This window comes from Prunus avium, chromosome 6 (genome assembly GCF_965620075.1).
Source record: "Prunus avium chromosome 6, drPruAviu1.hap1.1, whole genome shotgun sequence".
In the NCBI taxonomy this organism is placed as follows: Eukaryota; Viridiplantae; Streptophyta; class Magnoliopsida; order Rosales; family Rosaceae; genus Prunus; species Prunus avium.
Genome location: NC_142289.1, coordinates 23279923 through 23293175, shown reverse-complemented (window position 1 = coordinate 23293175; position 13253 = coordinate 23279923). Strand labels below are relative to the sequence as shown.

The window sequence follows — 13253 nt, the reverse complement described above, 5'->3', positions numbered from 1 at the left end:
CATTAGATTAAAGAATTTTGAATGGCTAGGATTACATTTAGAAAAAAGAATTTCACTTTTTAAAAGTAATTAATACACATTGAAAATGACAAAACCTTGCAAATCTTTCCAAAAAAAATTCTTCTCTCTCCTTGATTTCTGCTTGGTTTTAGCATTTAAGTACCCAAAGTCTTTTTCTGCATCACTCTCCAAGCCATCATTCGTATTTCAACTAGACGTCTTCTTCTCCGACTTTTCTAACTATTTTCTCTCTCTCTAAACCTTCTCATTCATGACACTTTTTTCAGATTTAGATGAAAAAGAAAGGAAGCTTTTATTAAGAAAGAAAGGAAATTAAAGAATTAATGGGTGTAAACTCCCTTTCCTTGTTGTAAACTTAACTTAAGATTTATTTGCTCTGATATGCTTGTGTAGGGTTGTGTAAGGGGCTAGAGACTTAGTAGATTCTTGTTGGATTGTGCGATTTAACATTGTGTATGTTGAACGTTTGGGAGCTTAGTATGTGTTTTTCCTAAAAGTGTAAGATTTGGGCAATGTTCTATTTACAAGTACAAGGGGAGACTGCTGGATTTTCAGCAAAAGTCCAAAGGTTTAAGTTGTTTTTAAACAAAACTAAGGGTATTCAACCAAATGTTGGACATGCACAAGTTCTCTCTCGGGTTCTAAGAGCATTTCCAGCAATTAGTTTTGGACTCGGGCTGGGGGGTTTTGGGCAAAAAACGGGCTCCAGCAGCTAAGGCTGGCCCGAGTTCCATGTGGGGGCCACGAAGAAGGGCTGGCTCGAAGGCAGGTTCAGCCCCAAATCCAAAACGAGGGGGGCTAACGTCAGTGATGACATCAGCAACAAAAAAAATAATTAAAAAATCGAAAAATAAAATAAAAAAATTCATTTTAAAAAAAAATAAATACTTAGTCATATTTTTCACTTCCCACACCAAAAATCTTTTAAAAAAATATTGTCCAAATTAATTGTTTAGGTAAACAAATATGTGAAAAAAAAAAAACAAAAAAATAAATAGTGTTTGCCCTAAACTAGGGCAATTGCTGGAAACCAACATTGCTTTTTGCAAGGGCAGTCACTATTCATGTGAATAGTATCTGCCCTAGCGCCCCCCCCCCCCCTTCCCATGGCAAGAGGCAACTGCTGGAAATGCTCTAAGGGGGAATTCGAGGGGGCAAGTCCTGTCATGCTGCAACAGCCCTCTATTACCCTGCATTTTGATGAGGAAATACTATGTCCAAAATGATGGAATTTAAAATTATGAAAATTAATGTTTTAGAATTTGTGAAGTTTCTTCTTTGACTAGGGCATGTTTGGGAGTGCTTCTGGAATTGAAAGGCTAAAAGCGCATTATGAAAGCCAAAAGAGCTTCTAACAACGTTTGGCAAAAAAATTTAGAAGTGCTTTTGAGTCATAGAAGCACATGCTATGTACCTCTTCAGGAAGAACTCCCAAATGCTTTTTCAAGAAGCACTTGGATTACTTATGAAAATTTTGACGTTTTTACAATAAAAGCTTTTTTCTAGATGTGCTTATGAGAAAAAGTGATTCCTAGATAAGCAATCACAAACGAGCCCTAAGCAAAGTATGAAATTTAAAATAGAGAATTTGATGTTAATCTTTTTAGAGGCATCAATCTATAAATGAGGGGTGGTGGTTGGTAAATGTGTTAATGATGGTGGTGGTACCAGTAACCTCATGTTTGATGCTGGTGCTGGGCTGCTAATGGTAAGGTGGTGGTGGGGTTTGGGTGGGATCTTAGTGCTATGCGGTAAATTTCCTTAAATGCTTGTTTCTCAAAATAATAGAGGATTTGACTAAATGAATATCTTCTAAAATTTCTCTAAAAAAAATTCTCCCAATTTTTGTCGTTTCTATCTGTTTGTACCAAAAATTGGATTTTTGCCTAAAAATGGTAGATAATTTTCCATGGATATCAAAATGACTAAAATATGGCTAGACATGCATTCCTGCAGTCAGATGGAGTGGGCCCAAAATTCAAATTCAGCGCTCAAATCAAGTTTCATCCTTCTCGAAAGTTGTTCATCTCTACGTCTACTGCAACATATCCAAATTTGGGATCATTTGGACAAATGTGGAGTCCTAAGAGCTGAAAACACCAGATGCACAGCGCCAGCAAAAAGCTCATAGCAGCAATTCCGGCCTAATTCGGGCCCAATTCGGGCCAGCTTCCAGTCCTCAAATAATGAATTGTCTTTCTTCATGAAAGTTTTGCATCAGAACGTCTACTATAACATATCCAAATTTGGGATCATTTGGATAAATGTGGAATCCTCGCAACATCAAACATCAGAAGCATACCAGCAACAGCGAAAGCTGATAACAGTGACAATTCGGGCCTAATTATGTCCCAATTCGGGCCAGCTTCCAGTCCTCAAATGAACATTCGTTCTTCATGAAAGTTGTTCATTTGGATGTCTACTACGACATATCCGAATTTGGCGTCATTTGCGCAAGTATTGAATCTTCAGGGCATTAATCATGATTTCTGTTCGTGACAGCAGTCTGTGACGACCAGTCCTGTGTAACCATGCTAAAACCAGATTTCCTATTGCTCAAATGGAATTAAGTTCTTCATCAATGTTGTTCATACTTATGTGGAGAACAACATATCCGAAATTGGTAGCAATTGGATCAACCTAGCATTCCCAGTTTATTACGCATCAAGGCATGTTCAGAGGAGAAACTCAGTGGCTGCAAATCAAGTTTCACTTTATCAATGGAGGGACTTCATCACCAGTTAGTGGATTCAGAGAAGAATAGAGTGAAGATGTGGTAGATGGAAACAATTTAATATTCTCTGTGATGAAGAATATTAAAACAAAGCCAAAGCCCAACATACACGTGAAAAGTCTACATCAAGGTTGAAAGAAGGATAAAATAATATGCAAGTGGACTTAAAGAATGAATAAAGAAAGAAATAGAGATGGTGGTCATTATCTCTACATTTCTTTTTGTCTTTTAGTCAGCTACTTTTGGCTGTCACTCACCAATCAATGGAAAGTGGACTAATACTTTGGATTTCTTTAAGTCTAACAGTGACAACTTCTGTCAAATCACATCAAAGCCTCTTAGCAACTTTTTTGGGTTTACTTGTATTTTCAGCAACCCACTCACCAAAACCAATGGCAAGTGGGTACTTCAAATTGACTGCTGGTCCACTCAACGACCTCCATTCTCTATAAATTGAAGGAGAAATCATCAGCAAAAGACACACAACTCAACCAACAAAAACCAGACTCAACGTCTATAAACCCAGCTCAAAAGCTTGAAACAGCCTTCCTTTTTCATTCTCTGAATTTCCCAATTGACAACTCCTGAGGAATTTTCTTTTGCTCTGCCAACTCTTGGTATGATTTTTCCTTGTACAAGATTGAATAGAGAAATCTTCAATCTCCATTTTAATTTTATGTACCAGGTCTGAATAGAGAAATCTTCCGGCTGTGTTGTTCCTTTTTCTTTCAAGTTGTATGAATAGAGAAATATTCCGATAAACTTCTGTCATTTCCATTACCGTTCAATTTTAGCTTCTGTCAGTTATCATTTTCGCACTAGATGAATATTGAAGTCCTCTTAACTGAGGCATAGAAAAGAACCTTGTATCGGGCCAGTTCCCCACCCGATCCACAATCGATTGATTAAAGTCAATATCGGTGCGCATTCTCCAGTCTTACCATTTTCAATCTGTTGGAGTTTTTCACTGCCAACAGTGGCACGCCTTCGCAATCGCAACAAGCAAACTCCACGGCCAAACACCACGCAAATGGCCGGCGGGTCCTTTTCGGGGTAAACACTATCTAATATGTAACGATAATGATAATTTATGGGTTTGGGTGTAGGGTTTTCGCGACTGCCTATATGTTTTAGGGTCTTATAAGATTAGGTACCAATTTGAAATTACCCTAAAATTTGAGGATTTTATGTAGTTAACCCTTAAATAAACTCTCAGAGAAACTAGGCAATGCATGCTTGCCATTGCCAAGGCTAGTTGTAGAATCCATCAGCGGGACCAGCAGTTGTGCGCCCCATTTTCAGAAATAACTCTCATCTCAGTCAAGAGCAGTTGCTAGCTGTGTGTGAAGAACCAAATTCCACAAGGACCAGTATTTGGTCCGCTATTGCTTGGGCTAGAATCATGTGGAAGGGATTAATCTGGAGAACTGGCCATCACTTCTGATTCTGCTTGGCATTTTATCACGAAACTAAAAATCGCTGTAGCCGCCTTGTTTGTGGCAGTGATGTTTAAACAGGTTTTAATGGATTTTCAACAAATAAAATTTAGGGCCTACACCCACAGATCAAGAAGATGGCATGACAAAATTTAGGCCAGAGAAAAGTAAACAACTTGCATCACGTTAATAACTCCACCTCAAAACAAGAACTAAAGTGAACAACAAATTCGTTTTAAGACACTTGTATTAAACCCCCAAAGTTTGCAAGGGAATAATAACAAATAATAATGCAGTGCTCTCTTAGGAATTAGAATACAAGCAAGAACGAGTGAGGACCCGAAAAAGAAAAAGGAAAAACCCTAAAACCCACAGGAATGCAATAAAAGAATTAATAGAACAAATAACAATGTGTCGTCCCCCGGCCCTCTTTATCTACACACCCCCCTAAACTATAGGCTTCATCCCTCAAAAATTCCTCTTGGTAATGTGGAAAACAGTATTAAATGTCTCTAATCGGAGGAACAAATACTTCTGCAACTCCATAAAGATAATTAACTGGAACTGAAAACCACCCCTAAGACTTTATTCATGTATCTAATCACAATTTAACCCGCAAACCTCCAACACAGGGCCACCTTTTGACACAAATGGATTGACTCGAACCCACATAAGAGTTAATATTGAGGCCAGCAGAATGGACCAAACCAAAATAATGGTGGGCATCCTATCTTGTTTACCCAGTAATCCCTTGAGGAAGGGGTAGAGATGCATAATGACCCAGAAGGCGAAAAATAGCCGACCAAACAATGGACCCCATGAATCATAGCCGTTATTGATGGCGTCTGAGATACCAACGACAACCCCGACTATATTTATTATTAATAAAGTCATGGGAGGGATCAACAATGATGTCCACTTGAAGATGTAAAGTTCTGAAAATGCTCCATCATCTGCTCCCTTAGATGTAACTGTGAAGTTTGTGTTAACACCAGCCAAAACTTTGAGTAGACCCTGGAAGAGAGCAAACAGATGTGATGAAGCACCTCCAATTACCCAGAACTGCTCATTTCTCCACCAGTCATCTATCCCAACGCCACCCCATTGCATCTCAAGGATACCAGTTGCAGCAATCGATATGAAGAGAGCCATGAAAATAATACTGGCATAGTTGCTTATCTACATATTCAAGTTAAGAAGCCAAGAGTTAGAACAGGCATGATTAACGTAATCGAGTTATATCAGCTGTGTCAAGGATGTAATTTTGGACTAAAAACATAGAGATTAAAGGGGGAGGGAAATAATACAATGATAGGCATCGCAAGTGTAACAACCTTCCAGTTAAAGTGATTTAGCAAGAATAAATACAGTAACAACTAAAAGCACTCTTAGCTCACATGTTTTTATTATTGTTAATCCAATATAGTAAAATTTTGCTCACTTCCTTTAAGAGCATATAATCATGGAATTTGGGTTCTAATAATCAGAAACCATATTAAGCACATTCAACCAGCTCAATATGTTGCTAGAGACCCCAAAACTTCGTATTTGAGACCTATGTGCAGCTCAAACCCTCATGCCAGATATTTGTTACATTTAGGCATCTTTCCCACATGGAACAGGAAAAGGAGAATGGACTTACCTCAGGGACAATGAATTTCCCAGTCAGAAGACAGATGGCTGGCAGACTACAGTAGACGATCAAGGGAAGGGAGGTCCAAGGATACACAACTGAGTTTATATAGGAAAATCGTTCCAACCATTTCAATCCACTCCCATATCCATACCAGATTGGACAATGCCTACTCAAGAAAATCTCAACAGATCCAAGGGCCCACCGAAGAACTTGGTGTAAACGATCGGAGAGGTTAATAGGAGCAGATCCTTTGAAAGCAGGAAGCTTGGGTATGCAGTAGACGGACCGCCATCCATGGCAGTGCATCTTAAATCCTGTCAGAATATCCTCAGTTACAGAACCATATATCCAGCCAACCTGTTTGAGATTCAAAATTAGATTCAATAAGTGAATAAAAATGGATTGGGGATAATGAGTTCACAAACTTTAAACTTCTTTCCGAATTACTTACTTCCTTTCCCCATTCTGTTTTATCTTCATAACCACAGCTTATGACTTGGATGGCTTCTTTCAGGAGAGATGCAGGACTGACATCATGAGGTATTCCACCATTCTCCAGAACTGCAGAGGCTACAAAGACCGGAGACTGCCCAAATTTCTTCTCCAATTTCAGTTGGGACATATTGGATGATTTATTGGTGTTTGTCTCTGAAATATGAGCAACTTAGTCATCGGATTGGTAAACTTAAAACTTTAAATAGATAAAGAAATAAAGAAACACCAATACAAGAATGATAGTCGCTTTCTTTGGTGCTACCAATACCTTCAATTCCCTCTTCAATATTTTCAAGTGCATGTATCTGCTTTGATGCTTCCCTCTGTTTCGATTTTTTCTTTTTATCTTTCTTTGACTTTGCATTCTTGTTTTTTCTAGACCCACACCAGAGGCAGCACCACTTTGGCCAGCAATTGCAGGTTCTGCTGGGGGGTTTCTTTTTGGTAGGTGCATCGTATCCATAAAGAGCTTGCCTTCTGAAAACACACCCAGTTCCAACATATATTGGTCCTTGTATACCGTCTAATCCTTTCATGTTGATCTGTTTTCAGTACCAAAATTAGCCTTTCCAGTAGCAAAAGAGGATAAAATATCAAATCAAAGGAAATAATATACTTACATCAAAGAATACAACATTCCGATTGGAGTATCTATCATGACGATCAATCCCATCAAATCTTTGAGGGAACTGCACATAGCAAATTTTCTTCCCTGATGTAGGGTCCATCATGAAACACATGGATTCTCTGATTGCCTTGCTATTGTTGATGTAGTGATCACAGTCCACATTCAAAAGATAAGGAGCATTTGAGATAATTGCTGAGACCCGTATCTTTAGATATAAAATAAGGGGAAAAAGTTGTAAATTCTGAGCCATAAACATCCTAATAAAAAAGGATTGCTAAAAAAAATAACCAAAGAATGGAGAAAAATAAGGAAAAGGAGTCAACTTTAGGTAATATAGATATAAAAGGAAAAAAGTTCAGGCTTACCAGAGCATTCATGGCACCGGCCTTTTTATGGTGATCAAACCCTGGTCTCTTTTCACGAGAAACATAAACCAGACGAGGTAACTCACATCCTTCAACATCACGAACACCATTATTACCAAGAAAGACCTGTAAATGAATATAATCTTTATTTGGTACTCTTCAGACCATCAATATATTGTATCATGCCTAATCCCACACACTTATCCATTGCAGCACAGGTGTCAAACATCTATGATAAAATTACGTGAAAAAACCTCCCTAACTACAAAAAAGGCAATTACCAAAAAGCAAATAAAAGGTACAACTAACTGAAAATTCTGCAAGAAGCTCGAATTTGTGTATGCTCTTGATATGTGGTACACCAATACTATCTTAAAACATAAATAATATATATATTATTTATGTTTTAAGATAGTATTGGTGTACCACATATCAAGAGCATACACAATCAATTACAAATAATCATCCTCGGCAATCCAAAGGCACATTGACTCTCAACGAATATTAACCCAGAATTCTAATAAACAGCATTCAGGAGAAGAATTACATTGGAACTGACACAATTCTTCCAAAAAGAAAATATGAGAAACAAAAAATGCCACATCTTTTTTAGTGTATTATCAAAATATTGCAGTCAATAACTTGAAGACAGAAATATAATCCCACCTGAATCATGCCAGGATGGTCTCGTACATCGTTCCCAGGCCAAGGAGTCCCATCCTGCATTGTCCAGCCATCCTCAGGAACCTTTTGTGCCATGGCTACCAAGCCATTAATCCTAACTTTAAATTCTTCATATTCTCTCTACACAAACATTAGAATAAAATTATTTATGCAACCTCTAAGGTATTTTACCAGAACTATTAGAAAAAAAAAACCCGAAAACGATTTTTTGAAAAACAATGCATTCAATTCTTTACAAGAAACTGCATGAAAAAAGTCACAAACCTTCATTGCACGTCTTTCCCTAACAAATGCTGGATGAACTTTATTTTTCAAATAGTCAATCTTTTGACAGAAGTACCATTCTGGGGCCCGGGGCTCAATACTATATTTCTTACAAAAAGGAACCCATTTCCTGGCAAATTCAGATGTCTCAGAAAGAGCTTCAAAAGTAAGCATGGCAGCACCATCATCCGATACATAGCACGCAACTTTATCAACTGGATAATCAACCGCAAGGATGGATAGAACCGTGTTTGCAGTGATTAGCGGAGGTTCTTTCATAGGGTCAACTGTACTAACAAAGATATCTACACTGGCTAATTCAGATGGCTTCCCTTCCTTTTCGTACCTGAGAATATAAGGAGTAAATGATGAAGAAACTAATTCCTACTTATTTGGGAATACCCAAAGCAAGTGGGAAAATGCAAAACTTTCTTCCACAAAAAAAAGGACAAAAAATGAAGACAACACAACACTAAATAAGTTGACCTACCTGAGCGATAGCCGATCTAGGTATGTTTCTCGCTCTATTGGATGCCATTTGGGGAACTGATCCAGAATCCATGATACAGCAAACCATATTTCACATATGACTGATGTCAACCACAAGCCATATGCATCCTTTACTGGATGGAGAATTCTATAATGAAAAAATAAGCAAAGGATTACAAGGCGGAGTATTATTATCATTCTGTATGGATTTATCCTGCTCGAAGGGATGGGTAACTTCCTTGAAAGTGGCTGCCTGCCTTCATCCATCCTGATAAAGTATATCAAATGAAGCTTGTAAATATACGCTGCATGATATAATGCAGGAAAAAATATTCATTTTACCAAATATACTTGAGAAAATCCCTATCATGAAGTATAAACAATCAACTAACTTCATTGGTAACTACCACCTACGAACAATGAGGGGATTGGAGTTTGGAGGAACAGAGTGCTGTGTCTGTGTGTGTGTGCGCGTTTGTATGCGGTTCCATAATCCTCACGTTTCTTTGTCATGTAATTATCACAACATTAACTGCATAAATACTTTTTCCTTGTATAAGTTTTGGATGGTCACTTACATGGGTAAATCAGGATCATCCGGTTCATTCCCACCAAAGTTTCCGCCATTGTTAACTCCTTCATGCTTTACAACCTGAAGTTTGTCATTCTGCTTTTTCTTCCACTCTTCCATTCGGTCTTTCCACGCAACACTCCCATACCCATAGACTGCAATGTCTTTCTTAGGGACCATTGGTCTAGGTTGCACTAAGACATTCAAAGTGCTAAGATTACTACTTGAGGGATAAACACAGTTACAAGCATGCATAAAACACAACATCATGCAATTTGACAATAAAAATAACTTACAAGGAGATGGATCAGGAAAAGGCATCGGATGGACTCTGTTTCCATGACCCAAATAGGGAGGAACAATAAGAGCATGTCGATCCGAAGAAATTTCAGAATCCTAAAACAACAAAAAGTGTCACCATAAGGCTTAATCAAATCACAGCACACAACCACAGGGGCATACACTGACATGCATGCACACATAAATTAATTAATTAAAAAGACGGCTTGCAAATTCTGACTGATTTACCTCCTCGCCATAGGTTAAGAGTGGGACTTCAGAACCCAGGGGAGATTCATGTTCTGAGTGTGTGGGAATTCTGAGATTGCAGTCGGAACCACGGCCAATGTTAAGGCGTGAAGACAGCACAGCCTCCGCAACCTGATGCGGATCCAGAGTATCAAGATTCCCATAATTGAACTCATTGTCCAAATCGTCAATGTCATCTTCTTCATCATCACCTTCAACCCTTGGACTACCTGCAAGTTGTGTCACTAGTTAAGTTAAAAGTTTCACATTCAGTGGCAAATTAAAGTAGCTGCATTTAAAAAAATGGACTCACCTTTGATTCGTTTGTATCTGGTTTTACATTGAGGGCAAGCCTGATTTCCTTCTCTTCTCTCATACTCATAACAAGGTCTGCACACAGGGAAAGCACATTCGTTGCAGGCCACAAAGGGCTCTCCATCTACTGTAATCTCAATCTCGTCCCCACAAATTTGACATATTTGCCCACTCAATTCTTGTACAGACTTTATCTGTAAAACAGAAAAGGCAATAATAAGGTTGACAGCTTACGATGTAATATAAATTCTCGTCTTTCCATCGGCTCTATAGATCCACCAAACATGTAATACTGACGGTGAGGCAAATGAACATTATGTTTTTAGTGGGGGATTTCTGAACCTTCCCAACCCCCTTTTAAGCACAGTTATGTGTAAACTTTATCATTGCAGTGAATGATAAGTTTGTCACTTTCAAAACCAAAGTAAATTAATAACAAGTAACACCTTCAGATAAAAGTTTAAAAGTTTCGCAAAATGATTCCACAACGTCCAATTAAGCTAAATTTCCTACACTTTGTTCCATTTTTTCACCAGTTTATCCAATCAAAACAATAATTCCACTATATACTACTGTTTCTTGAAAACATTTTTTTTCTGAAATAAAGAATAAATAACTTTATTTGTTTTAGCTCACGTTTGCTTTCTTAACCCCAGGTTCCCTGACTGTGTTAAAAGACTACTACCTACTTTGTCCCTTCCTTTGTCAATGGGTTAGCGTAGAGAAAAGAGAGATAAATGTGAATGATTTCATACAAGACTTCGATCCCAGTAATGAAGATCTTCAAGAATAATTTTCTGAAATGTCTTAAAGAAATAAATTGTTACATAAGTTCATCAAAATTCCAACATCAATATAGTACAACGCCATTTCCAATTACACTGTCAATAAATAACCAATTTCTAAAATAATTAACCAAAAAATTTAGAAGATAAAGATAAAACCGCACAACAGAAGCCGAATCTAAATCAAATCAGTTTTGTTCAGTCAGAAAGCACACAAAGCTGCTGCATTTCAACTTGAAGGAATCATCTTGGAAACGAGTAAAATTAAAGGGAAAATAGAACACCAAAATATGCATAAATAGATAAGCCAAAATGATCATTCTATCAATAACAGAAACAAAAAATAATAATAACGAAAAAAATGCGCAATCCCCAAACTTATAACATAAGTTCAAATCAGAAGCAAAGGTTTACAAAATTCATCAAACACCATCACAAACCCTAATTGACAGCATTTGCATTAGACACCAGATTAGAAAACAACAAAACGCACAAATGGGTATCCTCAAAACCAAGAAAAACATAAAACTGAGGGGTTCCAGGGGCTTTTACCCGTGCATTCTCATCTGCATTGATCAGCACAAACTCATTCCTATTATGAGAACCAGCAACAAGTCTACCTCTTGTATCCATCGTTCACCAGGAAAAAAAAAACACCACCACAAGAGTAAGGAAGAAGAAGGCGAGTGTTGAATCCAACAAGCCCAGCTGCTCAAATCTAGAAAACCCAAGTCAAGAACCGATCTTTCACTGAGTCTGCTGGCCCCCAACTCGCCCAAAAGATCCACTTTTACGCTGAAGACCCGCTATGGTGAGTTCCCATCACAAGAAACCCAAACCCCACCCACATATGAGATGCTTTTTATAATAAGGAAACACTAAAAAGAGAGTCTTCCGCGTGGGCTTTTGTAATTTGATTCCTGCGCAAGCCAAGTCTCCTCTGTCACCTGCGTGGTCTCAATCTGTGTTGCCAAATATGCCAATCTTGGAGATAGAGAGAGAGTGTGTGTGAGGACTCTGTATGTGGAAAATCAGGAAGCGTAGGAGAGAAGGAGATAATGAATGGTTTAGAGAGAGAAAATAGAAAGAGAGGGAGAGAGAGAGAGATGAAAATGTTACAGCCAAATGCAGATCAGCAAATGTATGATTATGTATGTGATTGAGAAAAGCATAGTGAGTGAGGTGAGTGGGGCCCAGCTTGCGGTGGTGGGGCTGAGTTGTGCCCCCACCGGAGTTGGTAAGAAAAACAATTGCCAAAAACAAAAAACTGAAATCAGAAACAAAAATATATATAATGAAAAACACAAAAAAAAAAACAGAGCAAATATTATGTCATGTCCCTTCCTCTTTTCTCTTCCTGAATAATTAGTCTGTCTTTCTGATTTGTAAGTTACTAATACTAACAACTTTGTTCGGTTCAACTTCTTCAAGTGGTTTTTTTTTTTTTCCAGGGTTGGTGTTGGTTTTCGGTGTATTTAATAAAAAAAGAACTGCCTCAAAATAAATGAATAAAAATATTTTTGTGTTCATTTATTTTCGGCATCAAAAAAAAGAAAATCCCCATAGAGAAAATGGAGGACAGAAGGAGTGACAGTGACTATTATTACTACTACTGTAGACGATGGAGACATCAAGAGAGAGAGAGAGGGAGAGAGAGAGAGAGAGAGAGAGAGAGAGATAAGAAGAAAATAAAGACAGCCAGGAAGTAGGATCTGCTCACGCGGCGTAGATCATGTCTTGACTGTGCTTTAAGTGTAAATTAAATAACCATCCTCCCTATTTTTGTACTAACTAGTAAATGAGGGCATGTTTGGTAGTGCATTTGAAGATATTAAAAGTAATTTAAATATTATTTTAGTAAAAAAAAATTTAAAAATTATTTATCAGTCATAAAAGTATTTTCTGAAGAAGTAATTAGCACAGTAAGCACTTTCATTTTTAATAAAAACCTTCTACATTATTCTAATAGAAGCACTTCTAGAAACAATTCTTATTAGCAATGCTTTCTACAAAAGCAGTGTCAAACAGGCATGTTCACAATTTCATTGTTTTACATAATTCACTGGTAGATAAATTCTATATATGCGTCTGCAAATGAGAGCTAAACTTGTGGCTGGCAGTGGCAACAAAGAAAGAAAAAAAGATATAAATTTAAAACAAAAGGGCAATGGGTTGTGGTTTTGTTGTAGGCTAGCGATTTGGGTGGGGTTTGGCAAGCGATTAATAAGGAAGTCTAGGAATGATTGTACTAGAATGGAATCAAGCTAATACCTATATGTATAATGTATTTGAGTGAGTGAGT

The 13253-nt window shown here is 37.6% G+C and overlaps 1 protein-coding gene across 1 annotated transcript; it reads right to left on the bottom strand.

Annotated features, from left to right (window-relative positions):
- Positions 1–4409: 4409 nt before the first annotated feature.
- LOC110770853 (cellulose synthase A catalytic subunit 5 [UDP-forming]) lies at positions 4410–12080 on the bottom strand. The gene is made up of 14 exons (XM_088255372.1): positions 11504–12080; positions 10165–10360; positions 9852–10081; positions 9620–9719; positions 9331–9517; positions 8754–9020; positions 8264–8609; positions 7982–8119; positions 7316–7441; positions 6943–7155; positions 6591–6864; positions 6279–6475; positions 5834–6184; positions 4410–5370 (listed from the first exon to the last, which is right to left on the bottom strand). Exons 1-14 carry the CDS (start codon positions 11582–11584, stop codon positions 4789–4791), a joined length of 3288 nt encoding a protein of 1095 aa, XP_088111498.1. The 5' UTR covers positions 11585–12080; the 3' UTR covers positions 4410–4788.
- Positions 12081–13253: the final 1173 nt, after the last annotated feature.

Excerpts from the sequence above, each read along its gene's own strand:
- LOC110770853 (XM_088255372.1), bottom strand. The coding sequence starts at position 11,584 with ATGGATACAAGAGGTAGACTTGTTGCTGGTTCTCATAATAGGAATGAG. Across the intron at positions 7,442-7,981 it reads ACCATCCTGGCATGATTCAG|GTCTTTCTTGGTAATAATGG; the intron begins GTGGGATTATAT and ends ATTCATTTACAG. Across the intron at positions 6,476-6,590 it reads TATTGAAGAGGGAATTGAAG|AGACAAACACCAATAAATCA; the intron begins GTATTGGTAGCA and ends CTCATATTTCAG.